Here is a 23,029-nt window from a genome sequence, read left to right on the forward strand (position 1 = left end):
CTCACGTCCTACTTGACATTGTACGTGACAATTCATGTCTACGCGGCATCCTACGTGGAGTTCTATGCGTATTATGTCATGTAGAATGTGTGTCTACTTGTTCAATTCTATACAAATTTAAGTATATAATTATGCACTTCCAAAATTGAAAAACATAAATGTCAGCTAAAATCAAGTTAAAAGTGTATTATGCTAATTTTTAAAAAATTGTTTAACTACTAATTGCAGCAATTAATATGAAATTGAATGCTAAGATATTTGAAAGAAAAATGACTTTCTCATTTTTTTAAAAAAAATGAAAAATGACTTTGGATTCATATATTCATTGCGAAGTCTTCATTGATTTGACTTACTATTACCACCAATCTGAATTGGTATGAAAATAGTCACATATTCTTTTTTCCACACAGCTAACTAAACAAAAGTTCCCTGGCCGTATAGTGTGGGCAATGTAGAATAATACATGCCCACAAAATTTGACTACTCTTTCTTCCACTACTTTTGTTTCCTATCACAATCAAGAAATTGAACAAAAAAATATGCATTGGCTTAGAGGGTGTTCATAATTATTTCCAATCATCACATCTTATAATTACCTTCTGATTTCTAATGATTCTTGGAAAAAAAAATTAAAAACATTTAGCCATGTTTTTCAAGATTGTGTCTTTAATTGTGTCTGCTCTTTTTGTTCTTTCAAATTCTGAAGACATTGGATTCATTTACAATGGCTTCAGTAGAGCAAATTTGAGTCTTGATGGTATAGCACAATTGACATCAAATGGCCTATTAGAGTTAACAAATACTTCTAGGCTACAAAAGGGGCATGCTTTTTATCCCACACCAATTAATTTCAACAACTTACCAAATGGTTCAAATTTCTCTTTTTCTACTACTTTTGTCTTTGCTATTGTGCCTTCTGTTTTGCCTGGTCATGGTATGGCTTTTGTAATTGCACCAATTGGAGGTCTAGCAGAAGCACTTCCAAGCCCATTTTTAGGCCTTTTCAATGAGAACACTACTGGGAGAGATACTAACCATGTTTTCGCGGTCGAATTTGATACCTTACAGAACAGAGAATTCAATGATATTGATGGCAATCATGCTGGAATCGATATCAATGGATTAAAATCCGTTGAATCGAAGACAGCAGGTTATTATTATGCAAGTACTAATAGTTTCAAATTCAATAATATGACTCTTGCTAATGGCCTGCCAATGCAGGGTTGGGTGGACTATGATGGTACGGTTAAGCAAATAAATGTTACTCTGGCTCCAATGAATGTGGCAAAACCAAATGCGCCTCTTTTGTCATTGTTGTATGATCTTTCACCAATCTTGAATGAAACTATGTATATCGGCTTCTCTGGATCGACTGGCTCGGTTGTTTCAACACAATATGTTCTAGGATGGAGCTTTAAAATGAATGGAATAGCTCAAGGGCTTGATCTTGCTAGACTTCCTAAGCTTCCTCGAGTTGGACCGAAGAAACAATCTAAGCTTTTGTTGATTGCATTGCCAATGATATCGGCAATTGTTGTAGTAATAGCCTTCTCTGTGTTAATTTACTATGTAGGAAGGAAGAGGAAGTTTGCGGAATTGCTTGAAGATTGGGAGCTTGAATATGGCCCTCATAGGTTCAAGTACAAAGATCTTTATATCGCGACAAAGGGATTTGCTAACAAAGAGTTGTTAGGTTGTGGCGGTTTTGGCAGAGTCTATAAGGGAGTATTACCAACTTCTTTGATTGAGGTAGCAGTCAAGAAGGTCTCTCATGACTCAAAACAAGGATTGAGAGAATTTGTAGCAGAAATTGTTAGTATTGGTCGTCTCCGCCACAGGAATTTAGTGCCACTTTTGGGGTATTGCAGGCGCAAAGGAGAGTTGCTTTTGGTTTACGAATACATGCCTAATGGAAGTCTCGATAAGTTCCTATATGACAAGACAATATGTGTCCTCAGTTGGAACCAAAGATTTCGAGTCATTAAAGGCGTAGCATCAGCACTAGTCTATCTACATGAAGAATGGGAACAAGTAGTAATACACAGAGATGTGAAGGCAAGTAATGTGTTGTTAGACAGTGAATTGAACGCGAAATTGGGAGATTTTGGACTAGCAAGATTGTATGATCACGGGAGCGATCCTCTCACTACACATGTAGTTGGAACTGTAGGTTACCTTGCCCCTGAGCATACAAGAACTGGCAAAGCCACAACTATTAGTGATGTATATGCCTTTGGTGCATTTTTGCTTGAAGTGGCTTGTGGGAGAAGGCCAATTGATCCACGAGTATCGGATGAGGACATCGTGTTGGTTGATTACGTATTTTCATGTTGGAGTAGAGGTGATATTCTTCAATCCATTGATCAAAATTTGGGGAATGAATATGTTAAAGAGGAAGTTGAATTGGTACTAAAACTTGGACTTGTTTGCTCTCAGACAGAGCCAACGACGAGGCCAAGTATGAGGCAAGTTTTACTTTACTTGGAAGATATCGCGCCTCCTCCACAGCCAGAATTGTCATTGTTACAAAATTCTGCCTATGATTTCTCATTTTCAGGTTTTGATCATCATTTGGCTATGTCTTCAGCATTTACTGCAGATAAAGAACATTCATATCCCTCAACAGATTCGAACTCTCTTCTATCTACTGGTCGATGATTAGAAGTCTTTCTATACGACAACAACTATACTTCAATTCCAAGCAAGTTCGTGTTAGCTATGTGAATTCTTACCATCTATATCCTTTCAATTAAGCACGTTATAGTTGTTACGATACAAATAATGGACTAATGTACACTCGCCTGTACTTCTTTGATCTATAATGTTGTCAACATGTTTTGCTACTCTCTTTGTTTCAATTTATGTTGCTTGATTCGAAATACAAAGGTCAAACTAACTAATGTTTGGCGTGAATTGAGACTAGATTCCTCAACAAAAAAATCATTTTTTTTTACATATTTAGCAACAATATAAAAGGGAATGTTGCAGTATATTGGTATGATGCAAATAATGTACACTCAGAATACTATTTCTTTGATCTATAATGTTGTCGACATGTTTTGCTACTCTCTTCGTTTCAATTTATATTGCTTGATTGGAATGCATACGTCAAACTAACTAATCTTTGGTGAAGTTAGACAGATTTTTTTTTGGACAATTTCAAATATATACAATAAACTAGTTAGTGTACAACAAAAATAGCCATGTTTTATTTACATTACTTATACATGAGTTATACATTGAATATACATTATGATACACTCAAAAACTGAATATAGTTTGACTATACATGAAATATACACCGACTATACATGCTTATACAGCGAATAACCATTTTTTTTATAATTAATTTTGCGAATGGCTATGTGGCGTAATTATCCTCTTTTTTTTCAAAATGTTGTTATCTTTTTTTTCCCTTTTTTTTTTTAAAGTTTAAAGTCAATTATAAGATGCAGAGTAAGATTTGACATTTTTTGTTCTTTCTGTTCCTAAGTCATGGATGGGAAGTGAGTTATTCAAACTTCCTAATTGAGCTCAACAATGACTTTTGTTGATATCATTTTTCTTCACTGGCATCATATCATGTTATTATTCTGCAATTATGTGAAATGTCGTTGTTGTGCTTAAAACAAAATATATTTTAGGTCATTTTTCTATTTGATGTTTTCCTTCATACCTATTTTTTTAAAATGACATAAGGCGGGTAAGAAACAAAAACAATATACAAATGAGCAAATCCAAAATGTATTTAGGTTAAGAATAGGACCGAAATGGTCCATGATTTATTGAATTTGTTGCAAAAGTATCTAAAAGTATCTTTCGTCTATCTATTAAGCCAAAAATGTCTCCGCCACTTGTTTGTCCAAAATGCCTAGAAAAATAATAAGCAAATTAAAATAAAAATTATCAAAACTGCCTCCAATCTTATTGGAATTGAAATTGATAAAATTGATAAAGATCAATACCCAATCATGGAAGAAGAGAGAATTCAAACTCTTGTTGCAATGGAGCTTCACAATCAAATGAAAATCAGAGACAAAAGATAGTACACACTTCAAGTGGCCCAAGATGGAAGTTTCACAGCCTTTGGATCAAACAATATAAGTTTTAATCCTGACCATCCAAGCTCATTTAGAAGAGCTGATTTGGACAAACAGGAAAGGGCCACGTGGAATAGGAGTATGCAAAAATCGAAACAATCGATAAATCGAATTAAAAAAAATATTATTAATTTATTGTTATTGGGCTATTAGGTTAACAATTATTTAATGGTTTTATAAAAATAACTATTGGATTATCGGTTCAGTATTGGTTTTATAATATTGGGTTATTGGATAAATCGATAACCCATTAAGACTATAATAATTTACTAATTTAATTTTTAGTTTTTTAGTCTACACAAATATCAAACAAAAAATATTAATATAAATATATAATCAGTTAATCACTATATCATACAATTACAGTGACTCCAGAAATCGCATATATTTTTTTAAAGTATTTTTTTATTGGTTAAACTAAAAATCGAACCATTAAAGACTAAACATTGATGAACTAAAAATCAATAACAAATATCTTATTGATTTGGTTATGGATTTAACGTATTTAAAAATCAAAAACCAATAAATTAAATCGATAATACTTAAAATCGAACGGAATCGACTGATATACAAATGAGGCAACAAATATTCCAAATTTCCTTCGACAGATTTATTCAAATTCTGTACAACAAAATACATGCATAGTTGTCCAAAATTGGACTGTAGTGGTAGCCAATCACACTCCATACTCGAATAAAATAGAAATGAAAAAATTATTAGAAAAAATATTTTTTAATAAATAATTACTGATTTTAGCGATATTTTTTATTTATTATTATTTATAGCAATATTATGATATATTTACTATGTATTAAAAGTGAATTATGCATACAATATAAATGTATTATAAGTATTTTAAAATATATTATATTTGTTTGGTAAGAAATTGACACAATGTATTATAAGTGTATTAAAGTATGTGATAAATATATTATCCATGAATAAAACTTATATTATATGAGTTTTATAAATTATTCTCGCTAATATGTATTATAATTGTATTATAAGTGTTCAGTAAAAAATTATTATTATTATAAATGATAAATATTTTTTTAATATAGTATATTTAAGTAAATTTCCCAATAGAAATCTTATGTTTTCTTAGCCGACATTATAGAAGCAAGTTGGCCCACAAGCTTCAAAATAAAAGTATAACTCTATTAGGGACATATGGGTTATTATGTTAATGTTGGCTGGGCTTTTTGTCTAATAAGGAAAAGGTACATGTATAAAGACAAATAATACAAATTGTTTAAAGAACAAAACATGAAAATGCCGAAAATATCCTTGGCATACAAGGCATGTTGACAATAGCAGCCTGCTTGTAGCATCTTCTATATATTAGTAATACATCAAGTGAATAGAAGGCAAGAAAAAATTTCCCATTCTTGATATCTGATTTTCTACAAATTTATTGAATTTGGTTAAAATTATCCTCTCTAAACACATAACAAATTAAATTACACTCAACTCAAACTAAAATAAGCACATCTAAAATCTTAAGAGGACATAATAGAAGAGGTATCAATTAAGTGGATCACAACTATAGATAAGACAATTTAAATGCAGAGGATGGACTTTAATACACATCTTCTGGTACAGTATATCATATACTACTCTCCCTCCATTTACACTTATTACAGCCTGATTTGCCAATTTTTTTTTAAAAAAAATATTTTGAGAAGTGTTTTTTTAAATAAAAGTATTTTTGATGAGTTGCGTTTGGTCAATAAATTTTAGAAAGACTTATGAGGAAAATATATAGCAACAATTAGTTTTTAATCAAACTTTTAAAAAAAAAATTAATTTTTTTTCCTCAAGAGTGTTTTTGGAGAGTGAAGAAACTTGTACCACCTACAAGTTACAAGAATCAGGTTCTTGAAATAGTACTATAACTAAAACACATAATGATAAAAATACAAACGTTTATTGTGGAAAACCTCCTTATCCGAGGGGAGATAAACCATGATGTAGGCTTTCAATCAGCAATCTTCACTAACTTCAATGAATAGTTTCATATTACAACTTTATAATATAAGGAACTAACTCTAGTACCTCAAGTCCAATAGTTGACTATAACTGCTATCTCTACTCTCCAAGAAGTCATAACAACTTCTTGTTACAATTCGTATTGTTGAAGAATGACAAAAAGTCTCACATTGGTGGTTAATGAGATGGGTAGACTCCTTATAAGACTTGTACAATCCTTCTCTCTTTGAGCTAGGTTTTGGGGTGAGAGTTAGGTCCAAGACCTAATTTTACATGGTATCTGAGCAGGACCCGTCTCACCCACGTTGGGCCCTCAAAATTAAAATTGTTTGCGCATCAGATGCTAAGCACTGGGCGTGAGGTGGGGTGTTGAAAAATGACTAAGAGTCCCACATTGGTGGTTAATGAGATAGGTGGACTCCTTATAAGGCTAGAGCAATCATTCTTCATTTGAACTAGCTTTTGGGGTGAGAATTAGGTCCAAGACCTAATTTTACACGCACAACTTACTTCAATCTCAAAACTAACAACAAACTAATTCTTAGAAACTCTAATTGAGTCCTACAAGGAAAGTGTTTCTCAATTAATCAGGTTTCTCCTTTTATAGAATCTCACATGGATTCTAACTCCAAATTGGCACCTTTTCTTTTACTTTGTGAACTATGTGAATTATGAAACTGGTTCATGGTATTCGCTTCTATCATCAAAACCTGGTCCCTTTTTAATACTTTGTCAATCATCAAAACTAAAATGCTAAACTTGACTTTTCATCAGGGAGAAATAACTTTTTATTTAGCTTTAGCAAAACACTTTCGCTAATCCTTAATGAAAAGACTATTATGCTTACATGTGTTTCTTATAACAAAGTTTCAAATGGGTTAACGAGTTTGCGAATGAGCCTAAATCAAACTAAGATATCAAATCAAGCAATCATATCCAATATGAAATTTGTAATTCTAACTTTTTCCTATGATACATCTCCTCAAAATAAATCACTATATACATGTTTCCGTTGTTAGGAATAGGTCAATGAAAAAGGATTTCAGGCCAGAAAACTTCGGGTAGTAACTTCGAAAAAATTTATCTGAGGCCAGACTTGGTTGAATTCTAAGTCAGGTGAAGTTTAGGATGACCATGTGAATGGTGAGAGAGAGAATCTCTAATTCAATTGGATAAGATGATATCCAAGATGATACGGAACATTTATGGTTTCGCAAAATCGCATTCGGATGAGTAAAACTCACAAAATCGGATTTGGCATGAAGGGTATATTTTAATACGTCTTGAGAAGGGGTGTGTTGTGAAATGGGGGCCTGGAGATTAAAATCCAAGATTAATCTTTTCGCATATCCCGCCAGAGCAAAATTTCTCCCACCAGAGTGGGGCAGACGCGACTTAAGTCAGGAAAAACCCCAGAATCGGTCTTTTTCTGCAAAAACAGTTTCTAGAACGACATGAGGCAACCTAGGGCGATTTCTATTGATTTCCCATGGATTTTTACGCTTAAGATAAGGATTTTGCTCCATAAATTTTTCCTTTGATTTCTAGAACTTAGAAGTTATGATTGGTAATCATTGGAGGAGGGTTTGAACTCAAAACTAATGGTGGGAAATAGCCCTAGGGTGGGGTTAGGATCATGAGTTTGGCCTGGGGTGTGAATTATGTTATATTTAATGATAGTTAGGACATTATATTGATCATTTATATATATTTAGTATTTTCTAGACCAAGAACGAACTCGGAAAGAGAATGCTCTTGCATTGTAAAGTTGTTGAAACTTGAATTTGAGGTAGGTAATGGTCTAGTTTCCTGTATGTGTTTCATATACTTGTTAAATTACTTCATGATATGCATGTGTATATATGAATAGGAAACCATGCTCTATTATGTGTGAAATGATCACTTACTAGCCTATTTTTGTGATGAACTTGTTCTCGGTGATATAAATACTATAAATACTAAATATATTTATAATTATGGTATGCTTGGATCAGGTGTCATATTTCGATACATATTTTGATCGGGTGTCACATTCTGATATAAAGTTGATTGTTTGTAGGTCCCTTGAGAGGACCCGTGTGTGAAGTTATAGCATATGGAAGATATTGAGTAATGATATTACCGAATATAGTTGAACTTGAGATTAGTTAATTTATTGTGTATATGTATATGCTTATTGTGTCGAATTTACTTATCTATGATCCGCATACTAACTAACCGCATGATCCTATCAGTACACCATTATTTTTGTGTACTGATACTACTTTTGCTCTGCTGCCTTTTGTTGAGTACAGGTTATATTCAGTCGGCTGCGGAGAGACCTCAGTTAGAAGAGTGAACTTGCTCGAGTTCAAGGGTGAGCTGTTTGTTTCAAGCTGTCATGGACTCTTCTATGTTCTAGTCCCTTTTTAAGGACACCAATTTTCAAACACTATTTTTGTTTTATGACTACCTTTTTGGGAGTGCTTCCCTTTTCTTATTCGAATATTTTGTTAGAGTTTTGGTACGGACGACTTTTAGTTTCTAGGATGTTTTTGCATTTTGTTGTTAGTAAAGTTATTAGCTCACTTTATGAAAACTCAATATTATTTCTGATTTTATTTCTGCTTTCGCAAGTCTTAATTATTATCTCTTAAGTTTGATAAGTTGGGCTGTAAATTTGGTTCTCCCACTAGAGGATTATTATGGGTGTTAGTCACGGCAAATCGGGGTCGTAACAAAATTAGTATTAGAGCCTAGGTTCGTTGATCTCATCATACCAAAATGAGTCTAGTAGAGTCTTGTGGAATGGTACAGAGATGTCTATACTTTTCTTCGAGAGGCTACATGATTTTTGGAAAAATTTCATTATTTCTTTCCTTCGTGCTATAACTTCATTCCAATTGGTATATATGGAGATCCAAATTGGTATATAACCTCTTTCATTCTCTTATCCATAAATAGTCAAAACTCACTATAATGGTGTCAGGCCCGTAAATCCAGTGGAGCCAAAAGAAGATCCAACTGTTCTAGGGTGTAGAAGAGGGAGAGGCAAGAGAGGGAGGTGAGACAGGGAAGAGAGAGAGAAGCACCTGCCAGAGTGGAAGTTCCTATTGAGGAGGTACTAGTAGATGAGGCCCCTCTTGCTACCTAGAATAAGTTAGAGAGAGAGGAAGGAGTTAGAGAAGAAGAAGACCACGCTGAACAAGAGGAGGACGCCCAGACAGGGGCTGCTGGTATTCCCCCTTTGGACCCCATATTAGCTCAATAGATCATGGTATTTTTGAGTGAGTTGGCCGGCACTTGAGTCATTCCCACCCTACCTGCAGTACCAGCTCCTGTTGCTCGTCCGTTTGCTGCTTCAACTCCTCTAGCAGAAAAAGTAGTAGTCACAGACGCCTTCTTCAGACCACTCATGGGTCTAGTAATGACCGGTAGTGAGCATGACATATTCATCAAGTTCCTCAAGCTCAAACCTCTAGTCTTCTAAGGTACTAAAAATGGAGATGCTTATGAGTTTATTCTTGATTGCTATGAGAGGTTGCACAAGTTGGGTATAGTTATCAGTGGCTGTTTATGAGGCCAAGTTTCATGTATTGTCTAGGTACACTACTCAGTTGGTCACTATAGAGAAGGATCACACTGTTCATGAAGGGGTTGAACCTCGAGTTGCACGTACTTTCTGTCCATATGACTTTGTCCAGAAGGAGTTTCAACGAAGTCACAGACTTTGTTAAAAAGGTTGAAGGTGTAAGGAAAGATGGGCAAGCCAAAGCTTTGGCTAAGAAGCCCAAGAGTGTAGGTAACTTCCAGGGATCCTATTCCAGAGGGTCAGGCAGGCCGGTGATTGCTGCCCGACCAATTTAGTCAGTACTGCCTACTTTTACGGGCAGTTTTTCAGGTACTCTACAATAGCATCCGGCCCATAAGGGTCAGGGAATATCATTCCTAGGTAGCCGCTTCTCTTTTGATCGTGACTGTTTTAATTGTGGAGAGACGGATCATATACAGAGTAAGTGTCCTCACCCTCGTGGGAAAGTATCAGCACCCCAGCAGGTCGGAGCAGTAGTCCCAGCAGTTGGAGGGAGCAATGACAGAGGACGTCTACAGAGTGGGCGAGGAGGAAATCTGAGAGGCCGTGGGGGTCGAGGTAATGGTAGTGCAGGTCAAGAAGTAGCCCAGCCATGAAGGGAGGTATCCCATCAGAATGATCGAGCTCAGTTTTATGCATTTTTGAGCAAGACCGAGGCAAAGGCATCTGACGCAGTTATCACAGGTACTATTCTTGTCTGTGACCAAATGACTACTATTTTGTTTGATTCGGATTCTACTTATTCCTATGTGTCTGTAAAATATGCCTTGGGTTTTGATGCACTACGTGATATGTTGGATGCACCTGTTCATGTTTCTACCCCTGTTGGAGAGTCAGTCATAGACACATATGTGTATCATGCTTATTTTGTTGTGTTTATGAGATACCATACTTGGGTTGAGTTAGTGATCTTAGACATGATAGATTCTGATGTGATCTTAGGCATTACTTAGTTGTCCCCCTACTTTGATGTACTTAATTGCAATGCAAAAATTGTGGCTCTAGAGATCTCATGGAGGAAAGGGTTAGAGTGGGGAAAGGGTGCACAAGCCTAAGTCAGCTAAGGTCATATCTTTTTTCCAAGCTAGAAAAATATTGGGGTAGAGTTTTTTGTATTATTTGGCCTATATCCGAAATGAGGATGTAGAGTCTCATACTATTGAGTCTATTCTAATAGTGTGTGAATTTTTGGAATTTTTCTCTTCAGACTTGACTGGTATGCCTCCTGACCGAGATATAGATTTCTGCATTGACCTAGAGCCAGATACTCATCCAATTTCCATTCCTTTCTATTGTATATCTCCGAAAGAGTTGAGAGAGCTTAAGGCTCAGATTCAGGAGATTCTTGAAAAGGGGTTCATTCATCCTAGTGCTTTCCATTAGGGTGATCCGGTGTTGTTTTTCAAGAAAAAGAATGGTAGTATGAGAATGTGCATCGACTATCGATAATTGAATAAGGTTACATCAGAAATAAATATCTTTTGCCTCATATTGATGACTTTTTTGATCAGTTGCAAGGTGTTTTAGTCTTCTCAAAGATTGATCTCAGGTCAGGGTACCATCAGTTGAAAATTAGGCCTGAGGATATACCCAAAATAGCTTTTAGAACCAGGTATGGGCATTATAAATTTTTAGTTATGTACTTTGGGTTGACCAATGCACCTGCAGCCTTCATGAGTTTGATGAATGGGTGTTCAAGCCATTCCTGAATTCGTTCGTGATAGTGTTTATAGACGATATATTAGTATATTCAAAGAATGAACAGGAATATGCAAATCATCTTTGAATTGTTTTAGGTGTTTTAGGAAGATAAAAGTTGTATTTAAAATTGACTAAGTGTGAATTTTGGCTGCTTTCAGTTGTTTTTTTAGACCATGTTATTTCCAAAGAAGGGTAATGGTGGACCTACAAAAGATTGAGGCAGTTAAGAACTGGGCTAGGCCTGGTTCCATGATCGAGGTTAGCAGTTTTATGGGACTGGCTAGTTATTATCGCTGGTTCGTGAAAAACAATTCTTCTATTGCTACTCACTTGACCAGGCTGACTAAAAAGGAGGTATCATTCGAGTGGACTGACAAGTGTGAAGAGAGCTTCCAAAATCTCAAGATTCTTCTGACCATAGCACCAATTCTGACCCTATCAATCGAAGGTAAAGACTTTATTATTTGTTGTGATGCTTCACATTCCGGTTTGGATGTTGTGTTGATGCAGGATAAGAATGTTGTAGCATATGTTTCACAATAATTGAAGGTGCATGAGAGAAAGTACCTGACTCATGACTTAGAGTTTGCAGTAGTAGTATTTGCACTAAAAATTGAAGACATTATCTGTATGGCATCAAGCGTGAGGTATTTACTTATCACCGTAGCTTACAAAACGTGTTCACCTAAAAGCACTTGAATTTGAGACAACAGAGGTGGATGGAATTGGTTAAAGACTATGATGTCACCATCCAAGTAAGGCTAATGTGGTGGCAGTCGCATTAAGCCGAAAGTCGATTAGCATGGGCAGTCTAGCTTGTTTGGGAGCCCTTAAGCAGCCCCTGGTTAGAGAAGTTCATGCCTTGGAGACCAGGTTCATGAGGCTAGGCATCTTAGAGAAAGGTGGGATAATGGCCGGAGTTGCTTTAAGGCCCACTTTTATAGAGGAGATCCAGACCAAGTAGTTTGAGAATATTAACTTAAATGAAATTAGAGGAGAAGTGTTGATGTAAAAAGATCAAGACTCAACACTTGATGCAGGTGGGGTGCTTCACTTTAGGGGAAGGACTTTTGTTCCTCGGGTAGATGGACTAATTCAGAAGATCCTGTTTGAATCTCATGGTTCCTGATACTCTATTCACCCGGGAGTGAAGAAGATGTATCAAGACTTAAAACGGTTGTATTGGTGGCCTGGTATAAAGAAAGACATAGCTAAATATGTATCCAAGTGTCAAAACTGCCAACAAATGAAATAAGAGAACCAAAGACCTGTAGATTTGCTTCAAAGAATGCCCATTCCTGATTGGAAGTGAGAGAGAATAGCCATGGACTTCGTGGTAGGACTTCCCAAGAATTTGGAGAAGTATGACTTCATTTGGATAGTGGTTGACAGGTTAACAAAGTCAACACACTTTATCCCAGTTAGAGTGGACTACAATGCATAACAACTGGCCAGGATTTATGTGAAGGAGATAGTAAGGCTACACGGGGTGCCCCTTTCTATTATTTCAGACCATGGTATGCAATTCATTTCCAAATTTTGGGGTAAGTTGCATGAAGAGTTGGGTACTCAACTCACTTTTAGCATAAATTTCCATCCACAGATGGACGGGCAGTCAGAAAGGACTATCCAAGTACTGAAAGATATGTTGAGGGCATTGTGATAGACTTTGGGGGACATTGGGACAAGTTTTTGCCCTAGTGTGAATTCTCCTACAACAATAGCTACCACTCCAGTATTGATATGACACCAATTTATACCCTGTATGGGAGGGGATACAGGTCTCCTATAGGGTGGTTTGAAGCTGGGAAAGTGGAGCCATCAAGGGTTGACTTAGTCAGGGGTGCTCAAGATAAGGTAAGAAGCATCCAAGCTAAGCTTCTAGTGGCTCAAAGTCTTCAGAAGGAGTATGCTGACTGAAAGGTAAGGGATATGACATTCGATACTGGTGAGCAAGTACTTCTAAAAGTATCACCCATTAAAGGAGTAATGAGGTTTGGCAAAAAAGTCAAACTCAGTCATTACTATATTGGCCCTTTTGAAATTCTTGACTGTGTAGGGCCAGTAGCATACAGATTGACCTTACCACCTAGCTTTTCTGGGGTACACCCGGTATTCCATGTGTCCATGCTGAAAAAGTACCATGGAGATGAGGACTACATCATTAAATGAGACTCAGTGTTATTAGACGAGGAACTCCAGTATGAGGAGGAGCCAGTTGCAATTTTTGATCGTGATGTCCAAAAGTTGAGGACTAAAGATATCAACATGATTAAAGTGCAATGGAAACATCATTGAGAAGAGGAAGCTACTTGGGATACTGATAAAGACATGCAGGACAAGTATCCTCAACTGTTCGATGAAACAGGTACTATTATATCTCTACTTTAGCCTTATTTCCCCTAATTAGTCACTCGGGGAAGAGTGAGGGGTAAATTAGTAGCTTTTGTAATGCAATATCCCCATTGTTAGGAATAGGACAATGGAGAAGGATTTCAGGCCAGAAAACTTCGGGTAGTAACTTTGAAAAATTTTAGCCTAGGCCAGATTTGGACGAATTCTGAGTCAGGTGAAGTATAGGGTGATCATGTGAATGGTTGGAGAGATAATCTCTGATTTAATTGGATAAACTGATAGCCAAGATGATATGAAATATTTATGGCTTCGTGGAATCGCATTCAGGCGGGTAAAACTCCGGAATCAAATTTGGCGTGAAGGATATATTTTAATACGTCTTGAAAAAGGGGTGTGTTGTGAAATGGGGGTTGGAGCTTAAAATCCAAGCTCACTTGCCAAAGTGAGATTTCTCCCACCAGAGCGAGGCTGCCAGAGCGGGATGGGTCCCACCAAAGCGGGGCAGACGCGACTTAAGTCGGGAAAACCCTAGAAATACTCTTTTTCTGCAAAAATAGTTTCTAGAATGACAGGAGTCAAGCTGGGGCAATTTCTATTAATTTTCCATGGATTTCCACGCTTAAGGTAAGAATTTTGCTCCCTAAATTTATCCTTTGATTCCTAGAACCTAGAAGTTATGGTTGGTAATCATTGGGGGAGGGTTTGAGCTGAAAACGAATGGTGGGAAATAGCTCTAGGGTGGCGTTAGGATCATGGGTTTGACCTAGGGTATGAATTATGTTATATTTCATGATAGTTAGGCCATTGTATTGATCATTTATATGTATTTACTATTTTCTAGCCCAAGAATGAGAAGAACGAATTCGAAAAGGGAATGCTTTTACATTGTAAAGTTGTTGAAGCTTAAATTTGAGGTAGGTAATGGTATAGTTTCCTGTATGTGTTTTATATACTTTTTAAATTGCTTCATGATATGCATGTGTGTATATGAATAGGAAAACATTCTAGATTATGTGCGAAATGATCACTTGCTGGCCTATTTTTGTGATGAATCTGTTCTTGGTGATATAAATACTGAATGTACTTGTGATTGTGGTATGCTTGGATCAGGTGTCAAGTTTCGACATATATTTGAATTGGGTATTACATTTCGATACGATATATTTGGATCGGTGTCACGTTCCGACATATATTTGGATCGAGTATCACGTTTCGACACAAAATTGATTGTTTGTAGGTCCCTTGAGAGGAACCATGTGTAAAGTTATAGCATGTGGAAGATATTGTGTTGTGATATTACCGAATATAGTTGAACTTAAGATTAGTTGATTTATTGTTATATGTATATGCTCATTGTGTGGAATTTACTTATCTATGATCCGCATACTGGCTAGCCGCGTGATCCTACCAATACACTATTATTTTTGTGTACTGATACTACTTTTGCTCTACCTTTTGTTGAGTACAGGTCACATTCAGCCGGCTGTGGAAAGACCTCGGTTAGAAAAGTGAACTTGTTAGAGTTCAAGGGTGAGTTGTTTGTTTCAAACTGCCCTAGACTCTTCTATGTTCTAGTCCCTTTTCTAGACTCAAATTTTTAAACACTATTTTAGTTTTATGACTACCTTTTTGGAGTTCTTCCCTTTTCTTATTCGGATATTTTGTTAGAGTTTTGTTACGGACGACTTTCAGTTCCTAGGATGTTTCCGCATTTCGTGGTTATTAAAATTTTTGTCTGAGTTTATGAGAATTTAATAGTATTTCTGGTTTTATTCCTGCTTCCGCAAGTCTTAATTGTTGTCTCTTAAGTTTGATAAGTTGGGCTGTAAATATGGTTCTCCCACTGAAAGGTTATTGTGGGTGTCAGTCACAGCGAGTCGGGATCGTGACACACTAAGTGATAAACTAATGTACAAACACATTAAGTGATAAATCATAATGAATCCCTCATTGAGTATTCATGGCTCAATTTGTGTTTTGAGCCTTTGTACAAGTCAATATATCATTTAGGACATTTGGGATGGTTTGTATTGGGATCCGATGGACTCGGATGAGTTTTGGCATGTTTGGAACCATTTTGCAGCTGCAAGTTTTCTGCTCACGGCTAGTGATTGAAGAGTTGCCAAGTCACCGCGAGGTTCATATTAGACGTGGGACAGTTGACATCTGCCAATCGCGTAGGTCCTGGACTGAACCTTTACTCTATATCGATCAGTTAGGGGACGATATTCATGAATGAGGAATTGTAGGTATAAACATCAAATTTCGCCAACCAGCTTTGTTATTTCAGCAAATTTTGTGTAATGTATCTTTACACTTCATATAGTTTGTTGAGTGATAATTATCATGCAAGACCAAAGAAGGAATCAGAATCCTTAAAGTAAAAAATGTTACAAGTACTGAATTAATGTTTCTCTTTCTATTTCACAAAAAAACCTGTATCAGAAAGTGATATAACAAGAAACTAATGTATTGCAAGCCTATTATCATCAACAAAATTTCAAAGAATGGAAGGATAACTCTAATAAAAATCAATAAAGGGCAAAAAAAGAACAAACTAAGGATTCTGCCTTAGCAGAAAAGAGAGAATATGTTTGTTAAGATCAACATTTAGGAAGATCAGTGGGTGGAGGAGGTAACTTCTGCTTAGGACCTTTTCCATTATTTACCATCCAAACCATTTTCAACCCCCAACTTGTGTGTACTTCAAGATGACAATGCATGAACCATACTCCTAAAAAAATCATATATCGTGTCAAAAAAAAATCAACAAAAACATACATGTTTCACTATTTTAATTCAAATATTAACTTAATTAAATGAGTTTATGTTTTGTGCGCTGACAATGAAACTTTTTTGTTTGGCGTAATACATAAACAAACACTTAAACTTGGCCTCAGCTGGCAACTAAATACTCTAGCTTTGAGAGTGCACATTTAGATACCTCAACTTGGTCTCAACTGACAACTAAACACTCCAACTTGTCCCCAGTGTGTCAAGATATTCATTTTGTAAGTTGAATTGTTCAAATGACATATTGGAGACGAGTTGAGGTGTCAAGATATGCATCATACTCAAAATTGGAGTGTTTACTTGTCAACTAAGGCCAAGTTTGAATGTTTGTTTATGTATTATGCCTTCTTTTTTACAGTATCATGTTAGTTGACCTACAACAACGTGTAACTCCATATCAAGCCTCATATTGTACTAATAGCATAAAATATTTGATACTACTGTATGTAACTTCAAATCTAATGTAAATACCTGGATTATCTGCAAGGAATCGAATGGCGACCCAACCTCCAGAAGGAACACCAACAGTGTTCCTTTCAGCAGGATCAACAAGGTTGAACTTAGCAGGGTCCTTGCTAGAATTATAATTTCCAAATCCTTGTCCAACCACAAAGAAATTGAAACCATGGAGGTGAAGTGGATGGCTTTCGGCGCTAATAATACTTGTGTCTTGCATAACTAATTCCACACTAGTATTAAAAGTCAACACCACAACTTTTGTGCCTGAGGTAACAAATACATTGCTTGGTGGATTTCCTGTGTAATTGAATTTAAACGGCGGATTGGCTGGAAAATCTGTGGTATAAACTCCTTTAGATTGGTTAAAATAATGAGATTGAAGCAGAGCTACATTTGGCTGAACAAACGATACGTTGTTAACAGAAGCTGCCAATTTAGTGTTATTTGGTCCTTGACATGTTTGGTTCTTAGGACATGGATTCAATCCTAATCCAACAGTGAAGAAAAAATGTTTATCAACTTTTTTAGGAACATTGGCTGGAAATTGCGCATTGGCTAAGCTTCTGATTTTCTTGACAAATCTTGTAGCAAAAGTTGTGTCATTGAATTTAGGGAGTTTTGGTTTCAACAGAGAAAACTTGTTGCTCTTCTTGGTGTTGTTAGAGGGTTGATGATATTCTAATATTCCAGTGGTGGTGGAATTGTCAAAGGAAGCAGGGCCAGTCGCGTAAGGCCTAGCCGACATGAGGAAGGTGGCATTAGGATGAATATGTTTGGTTTTCAAAAGGACATTTGTGGTTTGTCCTGGTGTTATAAGAATTGTGTTTGTCTTGAATGGTTTCACATAAACAGCATCAACTTCTACAACAGTAAGGTTGTGATTTGCTATGCTGAAGAAAAGTTCATCATTTAGTGCAGCATTGACTACTCTTAGTAGATATGTTTTCCCTGGTTTCACCTTCAATTTGAATGTATCTGCAACACATATGAAAGTAATTAAGTTGCTATTTATACTTATTTTGTTGAATTTTGCAAGAGTGTATGTTCAACGGAATGCATTGACGATGTTAAAGATATTTATACAATCAGATCATTTATAAGGTAAGTACAAGCAAGTCTCTATGATATGCCCCCTCCCTTCAATAATATTGACGGATCACGGATGATATATAGCACAAGAACTCATTCCTCGATATAAAGAAGTTTAGAAGACAAGAATGATAAGCATTAAAAAAAAAAAAAAACTCTGCGGGAAGTAGATAGAAACTTAGTTGGTACAAACCTATGAATGGGAAAACATTAATCGGTAACTTAATAAAAATGACAAGGAAACTACTATAATAAGATAAAATTACACTATTCGTATAAAACTTAAATTCTTTTTGAAATATTTACCTTTAGCAGAGCAATTGTAGAGAAGTCCAGGAAAACCATTGATGGTATAAGCATCAGAAATATTTGGAGCTCCTCCTGTTTGAAGGGCTTGATTAATTATCTTCTCTGTATCTGCCTTCCACCATTCACCTAAAATCCAAATACATTATGTATAATGGTTGATTAAAAGTTAATATTTGACAAAAAAACTAATGGAATGGGGAGTTGATTTCTCAGAGGACGACCAATTCATAAAAGTCTGAGCCTTGCTGGCTGCCCTACCAGGTAAGGCAAACGTTGTGATCACTCAAATAATAGATATTATCTCAGAAAGTCACTTTCTGAGATAATAATTGTTAATTGACTGAGCGTCTGAAAAATCAACCTTGCAATGAGTGACATAACTATTAAAAAATAAGTAGAATATATATACCAAAAAGAATTGGGACTTCCTTGAAGGGTTGTGGAAAAGGATAAGCAACACCTTTCTTTGGAAGAATAACAATAGGCCCATAGAGTGTTACTCTTAGCCATGAAATGTGAGCATGCCAAAATAAAGTTCCTCTTTGACCAGTAATAGTAAAATTGTACACATAATTTTGCCCTGTCTGAATTGGGCATTGTGTAATATAAGCAGGTCCATCTGCCCATCCACTTCTTAGTTGTCTCACTCCATGCCTAAAATCATGTAATACACAAACATTTAGCTAATTATACTATTTGATAAATGAGTTTAACTTTTATGAACTGACAGCGCGAAAGAATTTTTTAGACTAGGCACGCACATTAGAGTCGTATGCAAGCTATACATACTATATTATTAGAGTCGTATGCAAGCTATACATACTATATTACTATTTGTTGTTGAATTTAACTTCTACACACCGATAATGTCAATGAATTTTACATTTCATATATATATGTGTGTATAAAGAGTGAGATTAGTACCTAGAAAATAACCAAAACATGTTGTTTGCTACCTATGACAAGTTAAAATACACTAATAGGGTATACATTCTTTGCATTATCAGTGGAGTTGATTTCTCGGATTGTCACTCAACTAATATTTATTATCTCAGAAAGTCATTTTTTGTTGAAGAAAATTGAAATCAAGAAGAAAGGTGACTTTTTGAAATAATAATTATTTATGAGTTGAGTGACCATACACTACAACAAATAAAGAATTTTGTGGCAATTATTTAGCGGCAATAATAAATATGAGTATTTATAACCAACACTCTACATACATGCCTCTATTATGGCTTTAGCAACTCTTGATGCAATGTAATTAACTCAATTGTCGCTAAATATTTCTGCGGCAATCTTGAAAAATAGTAATATGAAAATATTAATATGAGAAATCAACCCATTGTACAATCCTTTGATAATTGTTTTTTTAAAACTCATTTTGTAGAAATGTAAAATAGTAGTAAGAAATGAATTAGCTTCCAAATTGTAAAAGTAATTGTTACATACCAATGAATGGTGACATTGTGCTGAACATTGTTAACAACCTTAATAACAAGCCTGTCTCCTTCTCTTGCAATAATTCTAGGCCCTGGAAACTGTCCATTCACTGTCACAATGCTCTTTGTTTGACACAATCTTGTCACATTTTGCATTTGAATCTGCATTAATCATACATGAAAAAAGTTTAAAATAAATAAATTAAAATGAAACAAAATTGCTAATGCACTATGAAATAAATATGACATATGTACATTAAACTTGTAGTGCCTTGTAATCCCTTCATGCGTTGCAAATGCTAGTGTGTCAACTAAAACCAAGAAAAATACAACCAACAAAAAGATATTATAATTATAAGTCTTTAGAAAAGAAAACTCCATGTGTCAAATTGTTTTGTTTTGTTTTTTGCTTTGTTGAGAGATATTGGTGGAAGAGTAATTGAAATCTTAGTTGTTTTTTTGGATGGTAATTAATGAAAATGGAAGATTTATATATATTGTAAGTGTTTGGTCAATTAGGTGGTTAAAATAAGGGATTATTGACCTTCTATAGGGTGTTGGCCCAACCATACTTTTGAGTGATGTTAAAGTCTGATAATTATTTTGTCATGTTAATTTAGACATAATCCACATAACTTTTTTAAAATGAAATCCTCAACATTTTATGAGAACACGGGTAAATACTTATTTATATCGAGTGTTTATATCAATTTAAAGACTAGAGGTTTTTGGAGATAATTTATTAGATCGCCAGTGTCTAATTTTACATATAATAAATTATATTTTTTGAAGCACAAAGGAAATTAGGGATAGGGACGGATTAAGGATTTAATTTTTTTTCTTTTTTATCAAGAGGATCAATAAATGCACTAATGGTAAGAAATTGAAAATGCTCAACCACTTCGAACAAGCCTCATTTGTTAAATTTGAATTTTTATGGGTACATGCTGGAACTCTTTCTTTTAACCCCAATTCATTAGATTTATTGGGTTCATAATCAACTACTCATACTTATTTATTGAAATATTCTAACACATATATAGAGTCTAAGTCAAACTATTGAGTTTAGATGAATCTGAAGATAGCGCCCTACATCCGCTTGGCAAAGCCACATGCAATATAATTAAGGGGATTCAATTAAATTATTTATTTATCGAAAAGTTATACTATGTAAATAGGGTCAAAATAAAGTATTTTATACATATAGAATTTTGAATCTCCTCAACATAAAGAAATATAAATTTAAATTCTTACGTGTGGTGTTTTCGACTATTTTTTAGAATTTTTTTGTTAGAATTTTTGGCTCCAGCACAGACCTCAGATAAGAAAAAAGAAAAGAAAAACAATTCATTAAATAAGATGTTTTTCCAAAACATTGTTGCGTTATACAATTTAGTATCGCTAAAAATTTATTCACACCTGATATTAATACCCCATAAAGACATTTTGCAATATTGACTAATTTAGACAAAAAGACGAAAAAGGAAATCATGCATGTATTGCATATACATATATGGTGATGAATTGCTTAACTGCCCCACAAGCAATAATACCTTTTTTTTCTTTTATCACATATCCGAACCTAACTAAATTCAAATTTGCTTTGAGAAGTAAATCGTTTTTCAATAAAGACAACTTCGTATCTAATAGGATGCAATTAAACATGAAAAAATATTTACCACTTTATCATAACCGTCGTTGGTACATAATAAAACTCAAAGGGTAAATACAAGTTTAGTTAAAATAGAGGAAAATAAAAGTTTCATTTATACAAATAGAGAAAATTGGCAAATTGTAAGTTGCTAAGTAGTATTCATTCTCCAACCGTTGATCAACTTAGGGGACTTTTACATCATATTCTGTTAGTTGCTGTCGGTTGTTCATTATTTTATTTGTTCAATTGTTGTGTACCTAATAACAACATTGATGTTAATTGAGATGTTATTAATTACTATTACTTTGTTTTTAATTTTCTGCAAAAATTGTAAAATTTACCAATTAGATTGGAGTTAACTCATTGTGGCATATAACTTCCCTATACGGATATTATTTAACTCTAAGTTTTATGCAATTAACTACTCAACAAGAAAATTATGTTCGAAATTCTTTAACAAATGGTGTCATGACCCAAACCAAGGTCCATAGCTAGAACCGGAAGAACCACTAATTCCTCGACGTAAAAGTGCAAAGGGGGGGGAGGGGTAACTGGTAACTTTTCCGTTACGACTGACAATTGATAAGTGGATAATCTACCGACTTATCTGGTTCTTAAGCTTACATTATTGTATGTTTTTAGATGAAGAAAGGTGACAGTTAGGGCATTTTAGCCCCAAAAGAAAGGTTTTCATAAATTATAGGTGCTTGGGGTGAAACAAAGTAAAGAGGTGCAAAAAGGAGCTAGAAATAAGCAAACTGTTTGTTGCCAGAAATTGATGTTGATGCGGAGGAAATGATGTGGTCGTATGGCCACATGCGGTGCTGCATCATCAGTTCATAGACCGGAATTCGAGGCAGAATAGTTGCTGAAAAAGCCAGTTATGTGACGAAGCGATGCGACCACAACTTTAGATGCACAGGGATTCGAAACTCGTGTTTCATCTAAAGATTTGAGATCTGACGATGATGTGACACCCCGGAATTTTTTTCGCTAAGATTCGAACATTTCTTCGCGTGAGTGTAGACTAGGACCGGAGGACTTGAAATTTTTCACATGAGTTGGGACTAATTCCTAAGTATTTGAAGTGTTTAGATGTGTTTAGGGGTCATGAGGGATCTCTAACACCAAGTCGAGTCCAAAGAACCCCAATCGATTAAGTTTTCAGACGAGTTAGTTTAAGGGTCAACTTCAAACAACCATATCTCCTAGTATATAAAGAACTGGGTGGCCCACGACCTACCAAATTAAAGGTCTTTGAGTCTTCTTTCCAACGCCACTAAGATTGCAATTTTTGGAGTTCGGAGTCAAAAGTTATGGCCATTTTACTACAGACTAGTACTGTAGGAATTTCAAGCCTGGGCGAAATTTGGGCTTGGCGCTCCAGTGGCGCCCCACGCCACTATAGCGCTAGAAAACAGCCTCAGTAGTTTGGGGCTTGGCGCGACGCGCCACTATTAGATGTGCAGGGTTTTAAGCCTATTTTGTCTTGGCGCTGCAGTGGCGCGACGCGCCACTATAGCGCCAGCAAGATTTTTTGCCCATTTTTCAGATTTTTGAAGAGGGA

At 35.4% G+C, this 23,029-nt stretch overlaps 2 protein-coding genes across 2 annotated transcripts; one reads left to right on the top strand and one right to left on the bottom strand.

Annotated features, from left to right (window-relative positions):
• The first annotated feature begins 481 nt into the window (after window positions 1-481).
• Window positions 482-2,843, top strand: LOC129882353 (L-type lectin-domain containing receptor kinase IV.1-like). Its single transcript, XM_055956607.1, has one exon. It carries the CDS (start codon window positions 646-648, stop codon window positions 2,656-2,658), a length of 2,013 nt encoding a protein of 670 aa, XP_055812582.1. The 5' UTR covers window positions 482-645; the 3' UTR covers window positions 2,659-2,843.
• Window positions 2,844-16,197: 13,354 nt separating this feature from the next.
• Window positions 16,198-20,144, bottom strand: LOC129881519 (laccase-17-like). Its single transcript, XM_055955706.1, has 6 exons — window positions 20,064-20,144; window positions 19,819-19,970; window positions 18,776-19,020; window positions 18,364-18,492; window positions 16,981-17,943; window positions 16,198-16,450 (listed from the first exon to the last, which is right to left on the bottom strand). The coding sequence occupies exons 2-6, from the start codon at window positions 19,962-19,964 to the stop codon at window positions 16,320-16,322; spliced, it is 1,614 nt and encodes a 537-aa protein (XP_055811681.1). The 5' UTR covers window positions 19,965-19,970; window positions 20,064-20,144; the 3' UTR covers window positions 16,198-16,319.
• Between the last annotated feature and the right edge of the window lie 2,885 nt (window positions 20,145-23,029).

Source organism: Solanum dulcamara, chromosome 3, assembly GCF_947179165.1.
Source record: "Solanum dulcamara chromosome 3, daSolDulc1.2, whole genome shotgun sequence".
Taxonomy (NCBI): Eukaryota; Viridiplantae; Streptophyta; class Magnoliopsida; order Solanales; family Solanaceae; genus Solanum; species Solanum dulcamara.